Genomic DNA, 27,626 nt, shown 5'->3' on the forward strand with positions numbered 1-27,626 from the left:
TACATGCAACTATCCACGTGCAATTGCTATTATGGAATGGTAATAAACGTTTATTCAATTAAATCTATATTTCTAGATCTAAAGTTATTTCTGTTTCTAAGGGAGTGGTTTTGTTCATTGTTTAGTAGTGATCTATGAAATCTATCCATTGCTTACAAATGTGAAGGTTGTGAAAACAGTAAAAATATTTTGAGGGGTGTTCTGTGATGGGGCTATTTTTGGCCACACTGAAATGGGGAGCAATACCCCAACAAAAGGGGTACAGTCCTCGGTTACCCCCCCAGTGATCTGTATCAAAAACTGCCTCAGTGTAGAAAAGTACTTTCAATGTAATCTACAAGCATACCTGTAAGAAGTTATGTAAGAATACATAGTAATACTACAGGGCAACCATATGTTTGCTGTGTGCTAAAAAGCTGTTATATGGAAATTAAGGTTGTTGACATGCAAAGTGCAAACTATACAATGATGTCCCTTATCTTTTTCTTTTTTTTCCCCTCGTTATACATTTTTGAAATACATAATCATTTGGGAAGTGTTTCCGTACAATGAAAGAAGAATTTGTTTGAACTTTTTATTTTAATGGCTTTCTTGTAACCTTATTACATTCACACACAACAATTTTCAGCTTATTTAGATCTGTATTCTGCCTGAAATCCATTACAAATTCTGCCTGAAATCTGTGACCATTCAATTCAGTGAGAGGAAGATACTGAGTATTTTTTTTTTTTTTTGTTCCCCCTCCTTTACCCCCAATCTGAAAAATAGCCCCTAATTTAATAATTTTCAGGAGGTTGTCCAGCTGGAGAAAATGAGATCTACTTCCGGGTCTCTCTTGATTCACAGAAAATGACCACTTACCAAATTGCTGACAGCTGTTGAGAGACTTGGAAGTGGAGGAGTGCCCAGTATCACACTTACAGGTTTTTTTTGTTTTTTGGTTTTTGTTTTTAAATAAAGATTCCAACATTTTTCGCCAATAAATTCTATACCAGTTTTCTAAGGTAAATATATTTCATCAAGTACCAATACTCGGCACAAGCCTATCCTGTATGACTGTGATTTTCTCTGCAGGTAACATAGCATAGTTATGATGCCATGAGGGGGGAGTTTATGCGATAAACAGATACATTTGTATAATTCCTAAAATATGTTTTAAGGTTAATAATAGTTTGCCTTGCTTTTGATTGTAAGAATATGTTGTAAACTATATAACTTTCCCTCTAAAGTTAAGCAGGTTCCAAGACCATTGTACAATGTTTTTAGCATCTAGATGATTGCAAACTTCCTCAGCCAAGTGGACCCTCACTGCAGGTTCCTATGGGGACACATGACAGGCAAGATGCCGGCCATGAATATCAGTGTGTGCCAAGTAATTAGATGAATTGGAGGATAGAAATACAACTGTGCTGGTAGACGATTGCAGTAAACCGCATGCTAACTAACCGTCTACACTTAATGGTTAAAGCCATTATGTTTGTTTTGGACCTTATTGCCATTTGATAATGTAACCTAGTAAATCCTTCAGCAGTCATACAGACATCATTGACTTTTGTTTTAAACTTCTTTTATATGGTAGTGAATGCTCCTGAGTAACATGAAACTTCTATCAATTTCTACTCAAATATTCTGTTTAGCCATACCTGAGTTATACTGTAACATCTGCAGTACCTATAGACCTGTCCCATGTAAAAATAAAAGTCCAATCTTATTTTACCACAGTGAGATCATGGTGGTACACACCTGAGCTATCTTTTTGCTGAACTTTTTATCAAAAGTGGTTTCCACTGCATTTGTTGTTGGGTTTATTATGAAAACACAGATACTTTGTAGTAATACGTACCTTACATATTCTATATAATATCTTATTATTCCGTCATATTCCATGTAACACTGTATACCAACACAGTGTATCTAGGGAGGAATATGGTGCTTCTGATAAGTCAGTATTTGACCGTATAAATATGTGGCATCCTATAAAGCAGTATTTAACCACAGTGTGGTGTGCAAACAAAGAAACTCTGTAAGGGTTATGTTCACACTACCGTTATAACAGTCATGTCGTAGGATGAGCGCAATGGACATCCATGTGTGAATTGCAAATGTTTGTCGCCTTAGCACAAGGATTCTACAATTGAATGCAATCGAGTATTGTTTGTCATCATTTTAATACTTTTTATTATATTATTATTTTCCTACTATTTGACAAAGCATATACTGTATTTTTTATAAACTAGGAATTTACTTACTATAAGTTTGTGTGCTTATTGTTATAACTTTGTTTTTCATAAATCAAGACTAAATACATGGAATTTTAAGATACAACTTAAGAAGAAAATAACATTTTTTTCTGGTACAACCTATTGGAATGTAACACCCCATAATTCAATATGTGAGCCGTTTTAAAGAGATCATCATAAGGGAGAGATCTGATTGACTCAGCACACAGCATAGACCTGGCATCCACTCAGGAGATATGAAGAGAGGAATCTTACATTTCCAAAGATATATATATATATATATATATATATATATATATATATATATATATATATATATATATCAATTTCACCCATATTATAAATTTGCATGCATTGTTGTCATTCTGCATCCAATGATTGTTTACTGACCTACAAGTTCACTACTTTTGTGTACTTGGAAGGTGATATGCAGCCTTCCTGATATAATAGTATGAATGTGACCAATATGCTGTTAGCCAGCTTTATATGTGTGCATTTAGAATACAAACTCCACTCATGGAACATAGTCGAGTGAATGGATATTCAGCAGCTTTTTGCACCTGTACAACATAGTGATCTGTCTTCGTTCTGCAGTGAAGTGGTTTCTTAACCTTGTATCAGTAAGTATGGTCTTTCTCAGTGATCTACTAAAGTTTGACATTGCATTTACTTGTTTAGGCAAGTAATCTAAATGTGTGATGCTCATATGCAGGATTTAAAAGGAATGAATCGCCAATTTTTTTTTAATTTTTTTTTAGATTTTTCTATTGTTTTTCTCTATACGGTTATGGGGACTACTATCTTTCTTCTCTACTCTGATAACCACATTTAGTGATCTGCTTTACCGCACAGTCATGGCCGTAGGCAGCGATAGTCTGGAACTGACTAATTGAGGTCTATGGAAGAATTTTCTAGACCTGCTCTGTGTATTTTATAATCCTTTTAATAATGTAAATTTAAAACTATTTGCACAATTGCCAGTTTATCAGATTATTAGGCTTAGTTGCCTGTATGCCAGAATGAAAATTATTGGCTGTAGTACTTTTGTTTAAAAATGTAGCCAGTGATATGGAAATAGTAGTATATGTCGAAAATTCTTAAAATATGTTTAAAGAGATTCCCTCATTAGAATTCCTTTTTTCAGTTCTACCCCTACCTTTGGAACTCTTCTCAGTGCTGCCGTTCCGGTGATATTCCTGGTTTTCTCCATATGCAAATCTGTCTCCAGACAGCACAGAGGGTGTCCCCTGTGCTGCCTGAGGACTCTCAGGTGACACTCTTCTACAGTCACACGCGTCCTTCTGCGTCATTTTCCAGCAAGACTGCATTCACTCATGCAGAGGCCACAGAAAATGTCCGACAAGACGTGCTGTCAGCTGAGCCATCTTGTTAGCCATTTTTCTGTGGCCGCTACATGAGCGTACTGTGCTTGCGCAGTATGCTCCTGTAGTTTTACAAAGTACAGAGCATACTGAGCATGCTCAGGTGCTGTGTCACTTACACGTTGGATGCTGGTGTAGATCAATCTCGCTTGAAGAGGACGCACAAGACTGTAGAAGAAGGCTGTCACTGGAGAGTCCTCAGGCAGCACAGGGGACGCCCTCTGTGCTGTTTGAGCACAGAGGGACTGCCTTCTGTGCTGTTTTGAGACTCATTTGCATACGCAGAAAACCAGGAGTATCACCGGTATGGTGGGGCAGGGAGAATAGCCTTTCTTAAATCACCAAGTTGTAGACAACTGTCATAAGATAGCAGAGATAGCCTATTTGAAGCTCCCAGTGCTGTCTTTAGTATATTTGTACTACTGTAATAGAAGTGAATGATCTTTACAGTATACTGCAATACAGCTTTATTGCAGAATATTGTACTTGTGATCAGACCCCCTACGTATGAAAAATATAATTTATTTTTTTAATTTTAGATTGTGTATAAATAAAGTGAAATTCAAAAATATTAGGGATCCTTATGAACATTATATTATGCCATATGCGCAAAAAAATGTTTACATCGTGTGAATGGGCCCTTACACAGAAAATTTGTGAAAGAATATGGCGACTCAAACTTTAAATTTTTCTGTCTTGGATTTATTTTTTAATCTTTAAAAAAAAAAAAAAAAAAAAAAAACCCCTATATTAAATCACAGTAATTATAGAAACCTGCAGAATATTGCAAATGTCACTTGGCCTCATAATCAACACAGCAAAACAAGAAATGGCACAAATTCCGTTTTTTTATAATTCTAATTTTTTTTCCCCCCAGTAAATCATTGTCCCTTTTATTATTCCATATGAAGTAATTTTTTCTTCTTCTGTAAATAAGCCCTTATACAGCTCTGTGAACAAAAAATTCACACAACTAGTATCGCCACATCTGTAACACAAAAAACAAAAACCCTGAAATAAAATTAATACATTTATTTTAATTTTACATGATAAATGCCATAAATATCAAAATTTAGATGCCAGAATTGATCCTTTTTGTTAATCTCTAGTAAAAGTCATATGTACCACAAAATACAAGTTTTCATAAATATACATTGATAAAAAAAAATGTAAAAGGTTATGAGAGCAGGAATGCCGAGAGGGATAACATGTTACTGGTTTAAGGATAAAATGTGTTAGATTGCTAAAGGGATAAAATACACATAAATCACCAGTGTTGTGTATCAGTAACATTTCCTGAGTCATAAATTCAGAATCTGTAATAATTACAAAAAAAGTGACATTTAGGAGAGTTTTCAACATTTTAATGTGACTGCATGGGTTAATATATATTATAAATCATAAGAATCAGGAAAATAGTTGTTTGGTTACACCTGCACTTGGATCGTGCCTCTTTGTGAAATGCCTAATTCTGCAACATCAGTTTTTAGATTTCTTCCTAATGTTTTGTATCATACGCTAAGAACAGAATGTCAGTAGGAATTAAATGAATTTGCTTTTTTTTTTTAATGTGTGTTTTAGTAAAATCTTTTTCAGCAGAATCCAGATGTTATGGCGTATAGCTCCACAAAGAACATGAGGTCCTTACTGCCCAACATCATGATTTTGAAGTACCAAGAAGTTCGTAAAATCCAGGTCTCATGAAAGTAATTGTAAGCCATCATTTGGGAGAGTTACTGTGTAATGTAATAAAACCCGATCGTGTAGATGCTTCTGTCCGTTGAAAATATTCTAATCGCAAACCATTTTACCTAGTTACATATTTTCAGTAATTTCCAACTGATAGATTAAAAGGAATTAAGGAGAGGTGGAACATAGACTGCAGGATGGGAATACACAGTTGTTCAGTTGTAGATTGTACCCATAGAAACACATGTTGGGTTAGGGTCACATCTCCACCATGTCCGATGATGGACCTGAATTTGTGTCTAGTAATTGTCTGACATCTGATGGGACCACATTAGGGTCAATATGGTCCCTCACGCTCCATATACCTCTATTTTTCAGTCTATTCAGCAGAACTTGACTGCCAAAGACCGAGAGATCTAGTGACTTAGATCCCCCACCGAAGAAAAAAAAAAAATATCTTCTCTGCTTCAATATAATTAAAAGCTCTATAATTGAGAAGTCTGATCCTAATGTCATGGATCAATTTATACACTAGGGTTAAGGATGTGTAGTCTATAAAACACCTCATGGCCCTAGTGACCAGTTTCTGACACTGCTTGGGACCAATACTATGTTACTGTTTCTAACCTTGGGGTGACTATTTGGATGTTAATGTGATATTTAGACTTTGCGGCATCACTTTTTTTTCCCTGCTAGACCTGATCCTAATGCCTGTATTTAACTCCCTTAGTTGTTCTAGTCTTGTACACTTGATGGTAAAGATAATGGAAAAGAAAGTGATAGGAAAGATGTCACTCCACAATATATCTGTAAAGAAAGCCTACACTTTTAATTGCTATTTGATATTAAGGTCAATATCAGCTGCAATCCATGGGGGGAAATTTTTTTTTAAAAAAAAGTAAGGGTAAGTTCACATTGAGTTTTTTGGACCGGAACCTGAGGCAGAGGCCGCCTCAGGTTTCAGTCCAAAATACGGGTATCCGCAACTGAATGCCACTGTACTGCACTGGCATCCAGTCCCGCACTCCGCTCCGGATTAGGCTAATGAATGGGCCTAGTCTGGAGGAGGGAGTGACTTCAGGCCGAATCGCAAGGCGAAATGGCCTGAAGAATGAGCATCTCTGTTACCGGAAAAAACAGCTATGGCTTCAAAATCCTGACCGAAAAATTCCGTGTGAACTTACTCTAGAAGTGTGTGGTGGAAAAACCACCTGACAGGTTCCCCTTAATGTCAAACCAAAACAAAATTCTCATCTAAAAATACCTAATATGAATGGGCAGAATAATTTCCACTTGAATGGAATTTAAGTGTTGCAATTCTTAGACAATGGTATGTCTCTTTTTACTACCAATTTCAGATGTGACCAATTCAGAAAGGAGTTATATGTGATATTTCCAAGTTTATTTTTTAATGGATCATCATACTGTGTAATAAAATACTTTACCTTGTACTGTTCTTAGCTAGTTCATGTTATGTATGTATTAGGCTGTAAAAGACCCTGAAGCTTTATTGATCCTGTAAAGAACCGTATTTCTCACCCTTGTGTTTATATGTTCATCTAGTTGGCTCTTCCTGATGCTAAAACCGTAATTGTCGTCATCCTTTTCTCCATTTTTTTTTTTTTTCCTTTTTTTTTTTAAATTTGAGTTTTCTTTAAAGGAAACCTTTCAGGGTGATTTTGGACACCAAATAACCCACAGGTCCTTATGAACCATAGTGTCCCAAATAGTCCAGTTGTAAAGCTGTCCGTTGGGGGGGGGGGGGGGGGGAGGGGGGGGGGGGGGGAGACCTTCTATACTTGCCTTTAGATGCATCTGATGAGTCTCATCGGACATTTCTCTGGTGCTTCTGGCACCTGTGCAGTTGTTCAATGAAGTCAGGGAGCTGCCCGAGGTCTGGAGGCTGAAGCCAAAGTGTATTTTTCCCAACTTCACTAAACTGCTTATTTGTGGGAGAGTAGACACTAGGCGAGTTTTTTTGTGTTTTTTTTTTTTTTTTTTTTTTGCTTTTCTCAGTACTTGAACTGGCAGCCTTACAAATGGGCTACTTGGGACACTAAACCCCCGGTCCGTAAGGACCTGTGGGTGAATTATTGTTCCAAATTAGCCTATCAGGTTCTCTGTTTAATCATTTGTCTTTTTAACTAAAAATAAATAATCTTTGTGTTTGTTATATTAAGAATGCACATAATGTACCAGTCCAGTTTTATTGGTAAGGTTTTAAGGTAGCCATACAATGTATATGATCTCAACTAGACCCACTAATTATGGTGTGACTTGGCAACCATCTAATGTGCATGGAGTTGCCTCCACTTTCCCTCAGTGTCGTTCAACATGCCTAGTGTTTTTTTGTTCTCAATGGAGAGAAGTCACCCTGCCATGAAATGTCATTGTATTATTCCTCTTTCCTCATAGAGAGCGCCTGTATTTAGGGGGATCGGGAGTAATAACCATTGTATATAAAATGTATTGCCAGCTTTTACTTTTTCTGTGGTGAAAAAATAGCTGATTGTGAGGTGGCGGTTATTGATAATCCCCGGTGCATTGGACCTACTCACGCCTGTGGGGAAAAGAAATGCTTGATGGCGCCACCGTATTCTAGTCTGTGTCTCTGCATAGACTACTTTTAGTCTTATTCTTGTCTCAGAAATCTTGGAAATGGTTTTTATTTAGACATTATATAGCACTATTCAGGAAGTCTAAAATATTTTAGTTCACTGTACTAAATTTTTGAATTTTTACATTTTATAATATTTTATACTTTTTAAACCTTATTCTTCATTGATTCATTCGTGGATATTTTTTTTTTCCTGAAGTCACTAAATTATTTCTCTCCAAAAGTGATTTTAAGTCTGACCACATGATAGAGGTTTAGTAATCTTTTGTCTCCTCCAACTGAATTGCTCTTATCAAGGCTCAGTAACTGAAAGTAATATGCAGAGAGAAAGAGAACAAGATGATATAGATGACCAGGAACCGGTGACTGAGTCAGCCTGACCAGAGAGCAGGTTGGTAGGTTAGGCAACTAGCTATAAATACCACTGAAGAGGCATATTTAGCTTTATGTGGCAAATGGTGCAAGAATAGAGAAAGCAATATATTGGATAAAACACTTGATATCTTAAGCTACAAGTCTGAATATGATCTTTTAGATAGGAATACCCCTATTCCTCTCGCTCTATGTAGTGTGCGCTCCCTTCTGGGTCATATGCAGCAGAAAAAACTTCTTGTCTGCCCGGAATACCCCTTCAAAACAAAAGAATGTTTATGGAAAAATTTGTGACAAACATTTTAATAGCATGTATGTATGTATGTTTATCTTCTGACCCCATGAACTGGCAACATTTCCTTACAATTTTATGCTGAATATTAGGGCTCATGCGTACAGCCATAAAATAGATCTTCCTTGGCTGTATAAAGAGGCTCTGGTGCTCCTTCTATTGGAGAATAACTCTATGTGGTTCTGTATGGTATAAGATTTACAAATACCTCTGGTCTCTTTCTGTTTCATTTGTATCTTCCATCCATTTAAATGTATACTATAGTCCATGTCTGACTTACATGTCATAAGCTTCCTTGGTTTTACCTACAAGTCTTTAGCATGTATATCCCTTTTCTATCTTAGTTTGATGGTAACTTAGAAGGATTCTTTATAGACCTGCTGTTTGAGTAGTTTCCTTTGAAGTTCCACAACTGGTAACTAGCCAGTCTTTCTCTCATGCATACAACAACCCCATATATACTTCACTCTTGTCTGTCTTGTAAATGAAAACTTTATATACTTTATAAATACTAATTCTGTTGATAATTTGATTCATTTTTATTTTAAGTTTTATAGGTTCTTTTTATGTTCAATGTAAAGGGTACTCTATATAAAAAAGACTAATTACCCCCCCCCCCCCCATTTCCCAATCCATATTTGTTTTGACAATCTATCTTATTACTGCCTTGAATTTCTTATTACTTCCTGTTATTTTATTGAAATACCTTGATCATTTCTTGTAGTTCACATTATAGTAAACCTCACCACTACTACATCCTAGAGTTCAACTGTATAGTAACTGTCCTGAATAATCTTTACTGAGTATTCTGTCCAGATCATGAATGTATGTCCATAGATGGACTGCAAAACCGTGCAGCTGTTTTCTTCCATCGCAGCACTTGTACTCCAGGTAAGACTGTTAACAATTGTGCTTTTCAAAAACATAAGTATTGTTAATATACAGAATTGTGAGTCTGATTCAGTCTTGCATGAATTGTAATGGCTATTTTAATCTCTCTTTATTACACTCAGCTTGTGGAGTGTATTTGTGCATCCGTTTTCCCATTGGTTGCTTGAAGCACCACCTGATAACCTGGCAAGGCTCACAGATCAATTTGTATTTAATATGTATCTCTAAAATGGATTAGGCATGTGGTTAGTGTACATGCACACGATCAGGATTACTCACACATTTCGATGCGGAAAATCCACTCTGTTCTCCATTATTATTATTAACGTTAAAATAAATCTTCGCCAGAATTTGTATGTCTGAAAGTCCACACCGAAGTCTGCACCAGGTAATGCAAATTTTCATCTGTAGACATTTTCTGCATGAAAATCCTGATCTTATGCATGTATCCCCAGGATTTTGGTTTAGATCAAAATCTCATTTGCAGAAGGGAGATCTATATCACATAAGATATAATTGGAAAAATATTATGATTAAAACTGTTTATTACAAAAAAAACAAAAGTATAAAACCGTGTGTTGTGTTATATCATTTTTATTAACAAACTAGATTTTAAACCTTTTTATCCAGTCTAATTTTATTTTCATATTTTTTTTTTTTCTGTACATTTCCTGCTCCTCAACTCTATGAACAGCAGTGCTTAGACCTGCTTTACTGAGGCCCTGTAGACTTATCTAAAAGTAAACTGGAAATCGCTCTGTGGGAGAATACTGTGCATGCCTTTTGATATATTGGGGAGGGTGAGATGCGACCACCTGTTTTCCCATGGATAAACCTGTGTTGTCTTCTTTCAGATTTATAATAGTGTTGTTTCCTTGCATTATGTCAATAAGGCTGAGTGCACACAGGGTTTTTTTTGGTCTGGAAACTGAGGAGGCCTCAGGTTCCGGACCAAAAAACAGGTGGCCGCGACTGGATGCTAGTGCAGTGCACCCGGCATCCAGTCGCGCACTCCACTCCGGATTAGGCCCAATGAATGGGCCTACCGGTAGTGGGGAGGAAGGAGTGTCTTCAGGCAGGTTTGCGAGGTGAACCCGCCTGAAAGAATGAGCATGTCCGTTCTTTTTTCCGGAAGCCGGAACAAACGGCTCCTGGAAAAAAGACCTGACCGGCTCCCATTGATTTCAATGGGAGCCATCTTTTCGATCAGAATTTTGAGGCGAATACGGCCTCAAAATCCTGACCAAAATACCCCATGTAAACTCTGCCTAATAAAACAGCTGCTGAGAAGTGTCAGCCATGTTATGTTTTTTGTTTGTTTTGTTTTTTAATCATGTAGAAAAAAAAATTCTGCCACCCTTCCATTGAAATTAATGGAAGACAGATTTCAGGTGTCTTTCGAGGCCGTATCTGCTCCAGATTTCTCCATCTGAACATACCTTTATTTCTTATGCAATCTACTAGGAGGCTCATGCCAGTGTTTCTCTGTGGTCATGTTTAAGAACAAGTTAGGCTTAAGGTGTCTGCACGAGTCATGCAGAGAGGAAAGTACTTCAAGAACTACTTCCTCTCCACAAGATACGTGTGGACACCGCGCAGAAAACACACGGACCTCATTATAGTCTATGGTTTCTGTGTGCTTTCCATTGCTCACCACTTTTTAATGCATTTTAATACCGAATGTTACTGAACTCCAATATCTCTAACCTATCCTTGGTCATCTATATCAGGTTATTGGCACTCCCAACAACCAGCTACTTAAAGGCTAGAGCACTCGGGCAAGTATTGTGATCTCTTCACTGCTTATCAAGCAAAGTGCTGACAGTGTAAAGTGACTTTGCTTGGTGTTGCAGCTCAGTCACAATAACTTGAATAATAATTTGAACAAGCCATGTGACAGATGTACGTGACATCACAGGCCTGTGCGGCGGCCGATTTGGAAATCTGATTTTTTTTTGGGGGTGCTGAATAGTGTAAACCTTTTTCTGTCTTGTTTGTTTTAGATAGAAGATCTAGTCCTGCGTACAGGCTTGTTTCTTCTATTTGGGAAAAAAAGATGGAAGCTTCCATATTGTTTTTAGCATTATAGTGAATGGATACCAATGCAGACTGATGATACTCCGCCTGCATCAGTCATTCTATTAGCTCTTCAGCCTGCTGTTCTAATCCTATGACTGATCAGAATAATTAACTTAAATGACGATAGAATGAACATGCGCTAAGGCCAGGCTATTTATTTCTGTTACACATGCAGTGTAATTTTTTAGCATGTTCCATCAATAACGTTTTTATACATCATATAACACTTGAATGACTATGAGGGCATTTGTTTCTCTATAATTTGTATATGTTTCTAGTACTGTGTAAGAATTACAATTGAGTTATGTTTATACTAAATGTAGAAATCTTTGTACTGTTAATATTGCTATTTAATATAAGGGCAATTACATTTTAAGTACTGAATGATGTCCAGAAGTCTCAGGGAGTAGTATTTCTGTACAAGGTCTCCTATCGTCTATGTAGATTAGAACAGTAGGACGGTGGATATGGTTTAGCAGAAGTAACAAGGGAAAAAAAAAGAGTATTTTGTTAGAAAAGGAGCTAAAACTTAGACATTTACACTACAAAGTTCTCAAAAGATTAGCCATTAAAACTGGCATTAGAATTGTGAATACCCCTTTAAAAGTAGCGTTCTTTATGTCTATCCTAATTCATACATCTCTATTTTACAAAGTAAACAAAAAGTTCTGTACGTGAATTTTATCAAGAACCAATACCCCTTATGTTTGTATGTCCTACTGTAATAAAGTATACAAGTACTGTATATAAACTGTAAAAACCTTCTGCAAGGACTCCAGTTGTCAAAAAGCAAGACAGCAGTAGTACCCATGATAAGTAGTAACTCAAAACAACTGATGACTTTTAGTAGAGATCCACTGACCTGGGTCTTCCAGGTCTTCAAATGAAGGGTCAGCATGAACAGCAGCTGAACGTGTACAATATTTATATGTGCTTTAAATGGGCACTAACTTTGCAGACAACTTAGTCTCATTCAATAGAGCATGCGATTCTGGACCAGAATGTAATACACAAAATGTTGCTGTTTTCTGCCTGAAATACTTTGAAGTTACGGACACTAGGTGTCTCCCGTCTAGCTAATTTGCTGTTCACTCCCTGTTACTAGGAAAGTCCCGTACTTAGTTACTACAGGCTAAGACTGATTCAAAGTGAGTGAAGGGAGCAGGGATTGAACACTTCACACTGTCGCGTGTACTCAAAAACATGCACCCTCAATATCTTCCTTCTATGCCAGAATGATGAATTCCTTCCCAAAATACTTAGTCCAAATTTTGATATTTATTATAACTGACGGTAAACTAATTATCGTAAATGTTCTTAATTTCCATATTTTAGTGTGTATTATATATTCAGTTGTTACTAAATATTGACTTACATTTTGCTTTCCAGGCTTCGTGTTAAGCAGAAAAATATTATACATGTCAGTGAACACCCTAAATTCTTAATACTTCACTGTTTGTCTTAAGGAATCAAAATAGGTATTTTTTAATAACATTTATCACTCAGGTAAGTAATGGCAACATACTATTATTATGGTACACATGGCAAAGTCTACTATTTCCTCCTCCTCCTTTAATTTTTTTTCCAGTTATTTTTATTTAGTGACTAGTGAAGCAGATGGGGTCCTACTGAGCAACCAGAAACCAATCTCAAATGAGAGACAAATCCTGAGTTGTTATTAAAGGCTCATCTATTAGGGCAGTTCCCAAACTTTCTGAAAGCCTGACTTTCGTTCGGGATCCTGCACTACCATAATTGGTCCCATTTGAAAAAAGTTAGCCATATTCATCCACTTTTGCTTTTCAGATGTAGACTGCCTTTGTTTTGCTGCTTTACACACCTGTTACACATACAGCTCTGCTAGCTCCATGTTCTCCCCCCCACATACACATTCAGTACTGCAGCCCCCATGTTCTTCACATCTCTCGTACCTCCATGCTTCCGAAATCCTACAATTTTGCCTGTTTTATGTTGCCTTGCTGCATACTGCCTCCGTATACTCAGTTGTACTGCCTTCATTGTACCACGCACTCAGCTCTACTACTTCCACATCTCCTCCCCCACACCTAACTATGCCATATCCACTTTTCCCCCTGCATACTGAGCTATGCTACCATAAGCACCCTATCATAGTTAGTAGCCTTGCACAGCTTCTTCCTTACACGGAGCTCTACCCTGCATGTGACTGGTGACATCATCAAAGGTCCTTTTGCAATGTCTTCAAAATACTGGCACTTATTTTCAGCAGTGTTGCTGTCGGGATAACAAATTTCTCAACTTGGTTTAAAAAAAAACAAACAAAAAAACACAAAAAACAAAACTTGGTTTACGTTCCCTGGAGATCCTTTAAACAACCCTCCAGGGGATAGCAACCCATGTTTTGGAAAACAGTATATTGGGGTATGCCAAGGTCTATTATGAATTTTTTTTAATTTTTTTTTTATCCATAAGACCAGTCAGTTGTCTAGGTCCCATGCCAATGGAGTTTGGTATAAACTGAACATTAGAAATGCTTGCAGATGATCTGACTCGTCACTCACAAGGCTGTAAATGTAAAAGGGGAATTATAAAATATAAAGAATATTTAAGCATAAGCAGACTTACTCATGAATAATCATACTGTTAAACTGTAGTGTAACATAATGTATGTAGTATTGTATGAATATACATCGTAGTCCATATATTTAGACTCTAAAGAGTGTATGCGTCATATACGTGATCATTATGGATCTGTGACTTTGAAGAGATTTTTATGTATAGTTCAAAGTTACACCACTGTATATTAGAATAAACTTAATTTTAGTAAGATCATATACTTTTTTCCATTGCTCATATGAAAGTTTTGTGCTCCTTGAATCATGCAAAAATTGGATTTAAGAAAAAAAAACATATTCAATCCAAACCAGGTGTTGCGTTAAAAACGGCAAAGGATGAATGGGGAAAAAAAAACTGCCCAAACACCTGAACTTTACCCAATTGAAATAATTTATAATTTTTGTGCATTCATTTTGGATGTAGAGTATTCATTATCCACAGATCCTCTATATGACTTTTTGATTGTTGCATTCTTAATGTACTGTTTTCTTGCTACTTTAACAGATTTGCTGATACAGATTTAGTAGTACTTAAGACCATAATTATGTTTTTATTTATTCTTAGGTTTTTCAGTGTCTGAGATCTCAAACTTACCACCACTGTAGATTGTCTATTTTTTGAAAAAAAAAAAATTTTTTGTTCCCCTCCACACAGCAAGTGATTGCAGCTGTGCAACTTTTTGGAACAATAGATGAGGTTGGATGAAGACACAGATCCGTCAAGTCCAACCTTATAACCCTACAGTGCCTTCCCAGAGAGAGGCAAAAAAAACCCCCAAAACCCTAGTTGTCCCATGTCTGGGGAAAGAAAAAACCCTGACTCCAAATCCAGATATTATAAAACCCTGGATTAACTTGTCTTCACCAAACGTCTAGCACCCATAACCTGTAATATTATTCCTTTCGAGAGAGGCAAAATAAACTAACCATCACCACATCCTCTGTCATTGAGAAACATAGCCTCACTACTCTTACAGTAAAGTCTATGATGCTGGGACAATGTTTTTTCCTCTAGGTGTAGATGATGTCCCCTTATCACTGTCACCAGTTTGAGTATAAAGATCATTAGGAAGGTCTTTGTGCTGTCCCTTAATGTATTAGTACATTGTGATTTGATCTCCCTGTAGCTGTCTCTTTTCTAAACTGAATAACCCCAAGTTTGTTAATTTGGCTCTGTACTCCACCCATTCCCTGTATAAATCATGGTGGCCCTTCTCTGCACTCTCTCTAGTTCAGCTATGTGGTTTTTTTTTTTTTTTGTACACTAGGTCCACAATTGCACACAGTAGTCTGTTTAGTCATACAAGTGATTTATATAGAGGTATAACTCTGTTCTTGTCATGAGCATACTTGCCTCTTTTGATGCATCCCATAATTTTATATTCCTTGACAGCAGCTACCTGGCACTGGTTGCTTAAAGTAAGCTTAATGTCCACCAAAATTCCCAAGTCTCTCTCAGCGGTAGTCTTACCCAGTAATTTATTATTAAAGGGGTTTTCTAGTCAAAAGTTTTTTTTTTTTATAAATAAAAGTCTTAGTGCTATTAATGGGTTAATAAATGCACCCATATACCTTTAGCAGTGTTTCAAGTGATTTGTGGGTGTTTCAGGGAGCTCATGGTATTTTCTGCATTTGTTTACAGGGTTCAGCTTCCTAATATGTAACTTCCACAGTAGCTCCCTCCCATCACTCCCCCTCCTTCCTTTCTCCCTCTCTACCATAACCCCCTCCCTGTCTCTCTAGCTATCCCACACACTACTAGCCCTTCCCTACCTACTCAGCTCAGCCCCAGACTTCATTATAAACTTGCCTCACTTCCTTACATTCTTCCTCTGCAGGACGACCCATTCTTCTTTGCTGACTGCAGGCTTGCACGATTCTCTGTGCTCTGCAGCCAACGAGCCACCTCTTCTGCACAGGCGTGGGAGTTGCGTGGTAGAGGTGGATAATTGGCTGAAGAGCACAGAGAATCGCTGCAACAATAGGGAGGACCCGTACCGCAGGAATAGAGACATGTATGTACGTAGTAGTGACAGGTAAATAAACATTTTTGATAAATTTAGAAAGGTGGTCGAGGAGGGGGTTGTTTAGATTAGTGTAACCACTTTAAGTTTATTTTTGTATACGTGACCCAGTACTTTCCATTGACCTACGTCCTCCGTTTATTATCACTGAACCAGTTGTGAGCCTAATGTGTATATTTTCCCCCCCCCCCCCCCCAATCCTAACATTCTCATTTTGTAGAACAACCTTATATATGTGGTATAGTATTGAACGCCTTTGTAAAATCCAGATAGACCATGTCCACAGGATTGCCAAGGTTCAGGCTAAAACTGATTAGATTAGTCTGACAGGACCCTGCGCTGACTGGATGTTGTAAGGTTAGTTTCAATGTGATACTCCAGATAGAATCTCTTAAAAAAAAAAAAAAAAAAAAAAAAAAAAAAAACTTCTTTAAATATTTTACTTGCCACCAATGTTAGACTTACTAGCCTACAGTTTCCATGTTATTCCTGGTCCCTGGGAGGCACTAATACTGCTTAATTTTATCCTGGCTGTTGATCATATATTCTGAACAAAAACTTTTTGGTATTTTAATAGGTCATGTATAAAGTTTAGCTAGAAAAGAATACCTCAATATCATGGAATGCAAACAAGTTGCAATATCTCAGAATATTTTTAATTTCTTCTTTTCCTTTTTGGCAATACACACAATATTTTGGGGTTGCAGGCTCTTCTGATGAGTCTAGACAATTTCTCATTGAACCATTCTATATACACAGAGCTGTTCTCACGTCTTTAATTGTACTGTGGTGGGCGAGCACTTCTTGTGATATTGCCATTTTACTTCATTGTGCCCTTTTTTTTTAAATCCAATGACAAATTGAATCTTAAACAGTGATGTATTTGTGTAGTAAGTGTGTGGTGTAGGTATGTGAAATAACTAATAAAGGGGATATCTGAAAAAGGAGAGGAAAAACGTTAACATCCGTAATGATGATTGTGTATAGATTTAGCATTTTTCACATCTAGTACCATTCCAGGTCTATTCAGCTACTTAAGTCAAAACAAACTCGCCAACCCAGTGAATGTATCTTTGTTTTTGTTTATATATGGCGATATATCAAACATGGATTTTTAAGGCTACATACCTTGTACTGTATGTGATCGCTCATTTTAACATGTAAGCGTTTTGCACCTGTCCGCGGCAAAACCGTTTTTTTTTAACTTGACACAAAGTCCTGCATCTCCGACTTTGTGTTCGGTTAAAAAAAAAAACAGTTTTGCCGTGAACAGGTACAAAACGCTCATGGGCGCTCACTTTTCAAACCCATTCACTTGGTTTGCAAACTGACTGCCAGGTTTGCGTCCCCTGTCCAATTTCTCTGTGCAAAAGATGAAGACCCAGCAGGATTGCTTAAAGGGGCTCTATCATTGGGAAAAGTCATTTTTAACTAATCACATCCTTGCATAGCCTTTAGAAAGGCTATTCCACACCTACCTTTAGTATGTAAATTGTCTCAGTGGTTTCTGAATAAGTCCGTTTTTATTCATATGCTAATGAGCTTCCATCCAGCACAGGAAGTTCCCAGCAGCACTCGTCTCTGCTATTATCTCCTATGTGTGTGTGCAAACAGGAAGCTGAGTCATCAGCAGCAGCCTGTGCATAGGAAACAATAACAAAGGGGTGCACTATGCATCGTGCACTAGTCTAATTAGCATATGAATAAAAATGGACTTATTCAGAAACCGCTGAGGCAATCTACATACTAAAGGTGTGTGTGGAATAGCCTTTCTAAGGGCTATGCAAGGATGTGATTAGTTAAAAATGACTTTTCTCAATGATAGAGCCCCTTTAAAGCGCGCACGGGCGCAGATGTGATCCCGCCCTAAGGCAAGCTAGCAAAAAAGTAAGAACCTCGTCTAACTACAGTAGTTCTCTGAAAATAACATATAACCCAAAAATAAGCCTAGCATGATTTTTCAGGATTTTTGGTGTCTGCTTGTAATAAAAGCCTTACTCCTAAAATAAGCCCTACTCTGAAAATAAGCCCTAGGTACACTCCATTTAAAAAAAAAAATTGTCCAAGCAGCCATAAATGTAAAACTATAAACAGAATACAGTAGAACTGATAACAGTAGACCCTTCATCAAGGAAAGTGGATACCCCCCAAAGAAAAGACATAGATATTAAGTGAGCTATCTGTAGAAGATGGCATTAGTAAGGTATTTCTCCACCATAATAAGAGTTGTATACCGCTACTGCTGGCCTCTCACACACAGATCAGCTTGTCCTGCTGGCATTACTCCGTTGTGGCTACTTTCGGTCACCAGGGGCCACAAACTGCTACACTTGGCTACAGTGAAACACTGATGCAATGACACGGGACCTGACCGTAATACACCTTTTACTGGAGTGTCTCAGATTCGTTTTTTTGGTTTTTTCCCAAATGTAGATTGTGAGTCTCATATAGGGCTCACAATCTACATTTTCCCCCCTATTATGTCTTTGGAATATGGGAGGAAATCGACACAAACACGGAGAGAACATACAAACTCCTTGCAGATGTTGCCCTTGGCAGGATTCGAACCCAGGACTCCAGTGCTGCAAGGCTACACCACTGAGCCACCGTGATGCCCCTCAAGTGACTCAGATGTGTGTGCGAGACTGCTGGAGTCCTGGGTTCAAATCCAGCCAGGAACATCATCTGCAAGGAGTTTTTGTTCTCCCCGTGTTTGCGTGGATTTCCTCCCTCTACAAAGACATACTGATAGGGAAAAATGTACATTGTGATCTCTATATGGGGCTCACAATCTGCATTAAAAAAAAAAAAAAAAACTTGTTTGTGTGAGGGCCCATTCACTATTGGCACTTGCAGAATTGTTTAGGGTGTAAGGGGGGTCTGGTGAGTGGATTGTTGTTCATGGAAAAAAAGACATCCCCTAAAAATATTCCCTAACCTATTTTTTGGAGCAAAAAAAATAATATAAACCCCTATCTTCTTTTCGGAGGAACACAGTAGTCTTCTCTCAGTACCAGAAGACTAGTAAATTCTGCTCATGGTGTCACTTTTTAGATACATTGTCCATTGTGTTAATTACCTCTGATACTATTTGAGGATCCTACGCACTTAATACATAACATATATTACATGTCTGTGGCATGACTACTATAAAATATCTATGTAAGAAACTCTTCCTATTCTCATTCTGAACTATTCTAATGAATTATTTGTTTTAGCTTATCCTCTGTGAAAGTTAATGTTGAAGTTCATAAGAATTTGCTGCACTCCAGATATACTGCCATATACCATGGTAGCCTTGAGTGTCTGAAACCAACTTAGAAGGGATTTTGGAAGGTAATACCATTTTCTTATGTAATGTTTTAACACAATTTTTATTTTTTTTTAACGACTTCACCTTTTGAACTTTTATTTTATTTTTTTCTTGTATTTAACATAACCAGAAAATCTGTATGCAAGTTCTTAATACATGATTCTCAGTCTTTTGGGTGGAATACTTCAGAATACCTAAAGCATCAGTTGTTCTTGTCTTTAAAGTTTATCATATAATTTCTGATCATTCAATACTAATATCTCTATCCCATAGTTTTGTGTTTCGTGCTGTAGGTTTTGGGTATTTTTCTGTTGATTTTAAATGATTTCCGCATTTTCATAATTCAAGTTTCTAATAATTATGATATAATAGGTATATGACATAATACTACAGAAAGTTTACTGAGGTGTGTTTCTACACTGCTATTCTTCAAACCGTGAGTGTTCACTATACAATGTTAGAACAGTGGAATGCGGCCAAACCACCAACTCCTACTCCACCATAGCGGACTCTGTCTCCTATTCTTCAAGGTCAAGAAAAATAATTTGTTTAAAAATCCAGTGACTGATTCCTATGCAAGTAAATGTCCAACAAACCATCCATTGAATTAGTTGTACAATGTGAATGATTATATAATTCAAAATAATTTTACTTTGCAGCCGGAGTCTGTAACATTTATTTTTTTTTCCAATTTTACCCAAATTGGTCAAGACTGACTCCGGTGTTCTGTCACAATTTTTAAATTGGCTAAGACCATAATAGTGACACATTATTATTTTTTTGATTAAAGATTATTTTCTGTATCTGATTGTGGGTCAGAGATATGCTTTACATCAGCCGCGAAGAGACTGACAACTTGTGTCTGCAAATAACTTCTATGGGATGATACACACACATAGAGACACACAGACAGACACACACACACTATAAGCGGTAAATTCCTTTCTAATCCAGCCTGTGATGAGAATGAAAACAGCTGAAAAGTGATCAGAACAGCAGTGATCCACAGCTGAAAAGCGGAAGTGTAGTCAAAAAACTGAAAAATTATATATATACACTTCTTTTCTATATAAATGAGAAAAATGTAAAATATTAAATAAACATACAAATAGGATTTAAACAATTGGCGATTGTCGCAATATACATTCATTTTCAAATGATTAAGTGTAAGTTTGGTTTAGTTCGGAGTTTGGGGTAGAGTGTGTGTGTTCTGTATGTTTATAAATGGATTTCCATATAGTTTTGTATACAGAAAAGATCTTTGTGTGAACAAGATCCACTTGTGGCATACAGACACGTAAATCCATATGGTTGTAGGTCTGACCTTGCGCAGTATCAGCACTAAAAATCAAAAATAAATTTTGTACAAGTACTAAATATTATGTAGGCATTACTGTAACTGCTGCCTTGCACAATCTGAATTAATACTTTTCCTTTTGGGTTTTATATTCTCATATTTTGTAGCACGGCAACCATGATGCCTTTAAAATCTCAACAAATTAATGCAAATTTCAGGTATCAAATGTCTTGAAGTTTAATATGTTGTAGTAGATTCCAGTTAAACTTGACCGTGATAAAAATAGGTTGTTGGAAGCTCATATACTTGCGTAAACCAAAGGTATGATGGCAGCACGCAAGCTGTATTATTATTTTTATACCAGTCTTATTATGCAATCTGTAGGACCTCATTGTACTTCAGGTTCTATATCACACCTCTGTTTATCAGTCTGAGAATTCATTATATTTTTCAGTTCTTCCTGGAGCAGGCGAACTTGACTTTACCTGTCTACACTTAAACTTCAATTGCAATTTTCTAACTAAATGAATAGAAGCCACAGTTTGTAGTAAATTCTTTTTGTTTTTTTCCTGTGATATTCTTCTGATGGATCATTCTGTAGTCCCCTCCTCTACTGCTCTCAAGCTTCTTTTAAGCTGAAGACTTATTGAGTTTTTGTTGCTTTTTTTTTTTTTTTTTTTGAGACCAAGTGAGGAGCTGCTCGAATGGGAAATCTAAAGAAAAGACTTGTACTTCTCCTTCCTATTGACTCCCCTCCTGCTATGGCTCAAAAATAACCACAGAAATCTGCACCTAAACAAAAAAATAATCTCTTTATCTTAAGCTTTAGGCTGGTTCATGACCAGATCAAAACTTTACTTTAAGTGGAATTATTGCCACATCAAAGTTAAGGCCCCACGGAGCAAAACGCTGCAAAAAAAAAAAAAAAAAGCAGAGAAAATACATAACGTTTTTTTTTTCCGCAGATGTTTTGCAAAGTCTTTCTGACGCTAGGTTCACACCTGCGTTCTTCTTTCCGTTCTGTGCTTTCCGTCTTCTGCATGCCAGAAGACGGAAAGCACAGACCGGGTGCGGCGGTGAGCGTTTTATGCTCTCCGCCGCGAAACCGGATTTTTTTTATCCGGACACAGAGTACTGCATGTCCGACTCTGTGTCCGGATTAAAAAACCCGATTTCGCGGCGGAGAGCATAAAAAGCTCACGTCCGGACTGATGTGAACAAGCCCTTAGTAGATTTTCTTCCCTATTTAAAACTTTAGGGAAAATGCCAACGTTTCAGCAGATATAATTGACATACTATGATTTTCAAAAACTCAACTCTTCTACAGTGGATTATTTATCTGCAACGTGTGGATGGGATTAGCCAGAATCTAATTCACTTTGCAGATACTGTAGAACACAGCAAAAAAATGCTGCATTTTCGCAATGTGGGACTAAAAGATCATTTGGATAATTAAAAAAAAAATATATTTTTTTTTGCCCCAAAATACATACAAATCAATACTGAAGATAAAGTTGAAGCTAATATTACATCTGTTTTAAAAAGAATTGTGACACGAAGTTTCATTGGTTTATTATTCTTACATTTTTATATCTTCACACATGGCCTGATTTCACTCCCTATTATGTGGTCTCTTAACTCGAGGTTATCCTGTAAGCTGTGATACTTCAATTCTTTCTCAGCTGGTAGGAGAGTAAAGCTGAGCAATTAATCAAAAAATAACCGAAACGACAATAAATCCGGTTATCCAATGTGTTGTTTTGGTTCACTTATTACAGTATTCTGAGCTTCTATCTGTAGTTTTGTTTGGACGGAACAAGTCTGAACTAGCATTTCTATTATACTCTGGGGTCTCTCCACTTATAAGTGGGGGCCAGTGGGAGTTAAGCAGACATAAAAAAGAGTTACTCTCCTCCCCTGGGCTCCTGCATGGGTCTTTGTTTCCTTCAGACCTCTTCTGGTCTCCTGAATGACATCAGGAACCCCTTAGGCCTGCGATTGGCCTCTGTAGTCACTTAATACAAATGGGCAATTACTTTCTGTTGGGTCCCTGGGCTACAAACCATTTTGTTTTTATTATAATCTGCCCCTGGATGTGACTTTTAAATGGCGGTGCGGCCTAAATTGTTGTTAATCCTAATCCAGGTAAATTCGCCCAGTGCTAGCAGGGAGTAGTTTTTCTTCTCTGTTCATCTGATAAGCCAAACTTCTTATGTCTACAAATCAACCATAAGTTTCTGTTGTCAATTTCTGTATTTGATATTTGCAAAAGAGCCATTGGATAATTCCTTAAAGCTTCATACTATAGATTTAAAAAAAAAAAAAAGTGCACAAATTATTGGTCGATTTCTTTTGCTTTAATGTGAGGATTTCAGCTTAATACTTACTGTCCCTTACATACATACAGCATTTCTACAATTAGTAATATGAAGTATTAATATTCAATGTATACATCCGATCATATGACTACTAAGGCTATACTGCATTTGTATACATATATTGAAATTTTTGTGTTTTTGTATCTTTTATTTCATCGTTCAACAAGAGTTCGGTGCAGCAGGAAATTAGAAAATCTGTCAAACACTTATTTTACTGTTGGAGAAGATTGATCTGGCCATACATAAAAATGTATTTTTTGCAACCTAGTGGTTGTTCTTGAAACATCCATTTTCTATCCTAAACTGTAACCTAACTAGGATATCATTACAGGTTTTGAAAGAAATTGTATCCTGTACTATTAAACACAACTTTTCATAGTCCTTCATTTGTTAATACTCTTGTACATGAGTCTTGTTGAGCACATTATTGCCATCAGCTTTTCTTCATTAATAATACATTTTGCCTAAGACAGACCAGTACAGATTAAGAATTAGAAATAATACAGAATTTATTAAACAATTTGCATCTGTAATTTTGTGTTGTATACTTAGATACAGATATCTAGTGCAGGTAGTAATACTATATTAAAAAAAAAAAAATTTAAATGTAAAATTTCAAAGTAATTTGGTCATTAAATTCTGAGGCACAAGACATTAAAATATTCGTAGTCCTCCTCTGATGCGTAGAGTTTTGTGGAATTATTCATCCAGTTTCTGTACATCAGAAACTTCTGAACTGCCTTAAGATTTGCTTTGTGATTTACATTGTGTATTCTCGTTTTCAGGGCAGCTTCTCAATTGATGCCGGCGGGTAAAGGAGAAATTGTAACTTTTGTGTAAACCGATCAGAACCGTTCACAGAGGGATTTTCAGCAGTGCTTATGCTGTTCAGGTATGAATTATGAAGAGCAAAAAAAATGTCGTTCAGATATTGATGTTGGATGTGAGGGCCTGCTGAGTTTTTTGGTGTTGAGATCAGGGGTCTTTGTGAGTCACTCTTGTTCTTCCACACCAAATTTGCCCAATCATGGCTTTGTGAACCTTTTGATTTTGAACAGCCAAGTTGCAACAGGAAAGGACCTTCCCAAACCGTTCTCACAAAGCTGTAAGCATACAGTTACCCAAAATGTCTTGATATGCTGAAGTATTAGGGTTTCTCTTCGTTGAAACCTTCAAGGCCAACCCATTAAAACATCTTCCACCAGACTTGAGTTGACACAGTGCAGACAGGTACGTAAAGTTCTTCAGACATTTGTTGAACCCAGACTCTTTCGTCAGACTTTCAGATAGAGAAGTATAATGTTACTCCACAGATCAGGTGTCCACAGCCCAGGAGTCCAGTGGCGGCTCAGTGCTTTACACCACTCGATCTGATGTTTGACGTTCAGATGTAGCTACTTGAAAACCCTCACTATGAAGCTCTTGGTACACAATTTGTGCTGCTGGGGATGGCAGTGGAGGTCTGGCACTCTGCAGTTATTGATTCAGCAGAGTATTTGATTTGGTGGATAACAAACTGTGCCACAGCCCCCATTTTCAATATAAATTGGTGATCGTTTTATGGTCATAAGAGGAGACTAGTGCTAATTAGAGATGAGTGAGTAGTATTCGATCGAGTAGGTATTCGATCGAATACTATGGTATTAGAAATACTCGTACTCGATCGAGTACCACTTGCTATTCGAATGGAAAAGTTCGATGCAGAACCAGCATTGATTGGGTGAATGCTATACAGTCAGCCAATCAACGCTGGTTCTTCTCCTACCTTTAGAAGTCTTCTCTGTGCAGCTTGCCCACGGCGTCTTCCGGCTCTTCATTCACTCTGCCAGGCATCGGGCCTGGGCAGAGCCGACTGCGCATGCCGCTTGTAGTGCGGACATGCGCAGTCGGCTCTGCCCAGGCCCGATGCCTGGCGGAGTGAATTCAGAGCCAGGGGATGCTGCACGGAGAAGACTGCACGGAGGATCCAGCCCGACCCTCACTCGTGGACTTGGTAAGTGTAATTTGATCAAATGTTGCCTACCCCTGAAATGAGCATTTTCCCCTCATAGATTATAATAGGATTCGTTTCGAGTAGTCGAATATTGAGGGGCTACTCGAAACGAATATCGAATCTCGAACATTTTACTGTTCGCTCATCTCTAGTGCTAATATACATTATGTATGAGAGAGATATTGTTGATCCAAGTGCCATATCTTCCCAGTGATGGTGACAGTGGTCAGCTTCACTAAGAGTAGTCACCCTGCCAGAAACACTCAAGCTGTGCAGGACCAACTGTATAGTAAGGAATGAAACTTCTCAGGCAAACTTAAGACACAGACCTTACACATATATACAGAATCTTATGAATGGAGTTTAAACCTGGTGAGGTGTTATACTCCCCACTATGATAGACCACTACATGGTGTTGAATAGTTATATTAGGTTGTCTCCAGGGTTCTTTATTAGAGATGAGTGAATATACTTTATTGAATACCTGCGCTGCATAGCTCCCGGTGCAAAAAGACTTTCGAGGCTTCAAATTTTTACTGCCCCTCCTACCTTCCCTGCCGCCAGGAGCTATGCAGCGGAGGTATTCGATCAAGTATATTCGCTCATCTCTATTCTTTATATGGAACCTTTGTGAATCTAAGAGACCTGTTAGAAAGCTGCTGAATGTATTTTTAATGCTTTAGTTGACACTGAGGGTTTCTTCTCTCTTTATTAATAAGCTGACACAAAGCTTATGATCCCATTTTGAACAGACTACTTTTTACCTTATGGTACTTCTTGAAGGCTGAAACTCTGTCTTCATGTCTAGCTATGACTGTGCTTGACTGTCTGAGAGGTGTTTTTTTTTTTTTTTTGTTAGTATTGCTTATTTTAACCCGCTCCTGAATATGGGGTATATAGCGGTTACATTATGTAATGTCATTTTTGTTTTTAATTAAAGGAAAGGCATGGCACTATATACAGTATGTATGGCTTCCATATTGCATAATATAGTGATTGCATAACTATCCCATTCTCTTTCACAAGCAGCACAGTTTTACATTTACATGGTTCTAGTAAAATCCACTGTTCTGTATTCAGATTGAATATTTAGAGAATTATTTTTTGTTTTTTTACAGGTAACTGGCATTACTGGAATAGACCATGACAACACTAACAGATGAAGACGACTGCTTGCATATGTTTTTCTACATTGTATTGTGAGGGAAATGTCTATTTTAAATTATTTTTTCAAAGATATTTTCATAAATGTTACGTAAACTTATAAACTGAATTTGAAAATTAAATGTTAGTTTGGTCTTTCTGTGGTTTGACCTCAATCTTTAACAAATCTATTCAATGGCTCTGTTAATGGAGAATAGTTACTACCACTTCATTCTCCTTGTAAAACACGTTAAAAATGAATAAAAACAGTTTTCCAAATCAATGTGTGGTTAATGAAAAATAGAAAAAACTATTGTTAAATAAAAAATAAATAAAACTGCAATATGCAGTGATATCCCTTTGATGTGGCGTGGTGTCCAACTATTTTGGCAAACTTGATTCTCATTTCACAGGTTTGTGGAGGTTTGTACTAAGTACTAAAGTGAGAGGCGAAACCCCTGGGCCTAATTTCCTTGAGTCTATAGCCCCAAGTGGAAGTGGGGAACCACTCAGGAGCTTAGAGGAGCTATACTACTCAAGAGAAGCAACAAGAAACTACTCCAACACCAGCTGAGGAGAAGGATAGGATTTTCAGTAACTCTAATACTGGGAACTTGAAGGCATGAATAGGACAAAGACCCTCAGGTTGGTATGCAGTGTCAAGGTACAGCCTCCAGCCTGAACACCATGATCATGAGAGGACAATTAAAAAAAAAAAAAAATCCTTTGCCTGAGAAGTTAGCATGGCCGGCCTAAATCTTCCTCCAGGCATAAAGAACTCCAAGCCGCCCCTGGAGGGAGGACAGGGACATGTCCTATCAATGGGAATAAAGTCAGAGGCCACTGAGGTGTGGGTAAACTCCCAGAAGACAACTTCAGCAGTATGTAGATGGAGGTGAAGGACGCTTGTGAAAGAATGGTAGAGATGAAACCCTAGAATGTCTTTCCTGTGCTGAGGGAATGATGTCAGTGAACATCTTATATTCCTTGCTAGGGCATTGTCCATGGTTCATCCTGAAATCTACTTTTGTGGAGGACATGACTCTTTGGACATACTCAATAGCTACATGCCAAAGCTTATTCTGCAGTTTTATGACCTGTCATGTGATGCTAATTACAGATTTATTTTTTTGTGTATTTAACCCTAACGCTTTTCTTCATTAAAGAAGACTCCAATAAACACACTATCCAACCATGTGATATTCTGTCTGAGAGCTCATACAAATAAGGACGTCGATATGGTGATACTTGGTGTACACACATAGTTTCCACAGTAGACAGGCACGTAAAGACAAGTAGAGGCCTGGCAAGCTGTTACAGGT

General features: G+C 37.4%; 1 protein-coding gene across 3 annotated transcripts in view; it reads left to right on the top strand.

Annotated features, from left to right (window-relative positions):
* The window catches only part of PSPC1 (paraspeckle component 1), a 65,976-nt gene extending 39,427 nt beyond the window's left edge, over positions 1-26,549 (top strand). For 2 of the 3 annotated variants that reach the window (XR_012715117.1, XR_012715118.1), the window contains 2 exons: positions 23,954-24,060; positions 26,280-26,549. Coding sequence is in view for 1 of the 3 variants with exons in the window: in XM_075266066.1 (XP_075122167.1) it covers positions 23,954-23,983 (30 nt within the window). In the remaining 2 variants the exon portion in view is untranslated. Of the gene's footprint in view, positions 1-23,953; positions 24,415-26,279 lie in introns of those variants that run through there. The other variant, XM_075266066.1, reaches the window with a different exon arrangement.
* The last annotated feature ends 1,077 nt before the right edge of the window (positions 26,550-27,626 follow it).

This window comes from Leptodactylus fuscus, chromosome 2 (assembly GCF_031893055.1).
Source record: "Leptodactylus fuscus isolate aLepFus1 chromosome 2, aLepFus1.hap2, whole genome shotgun sequence".
Classification (NCBI taxonomy): domain Eukaryota; kingdom Metazoa; phylum Chordata; class Amphibia; order Anura; family Leptodactylidae; genus Leptodactylus; species Leptodactylus fuscus.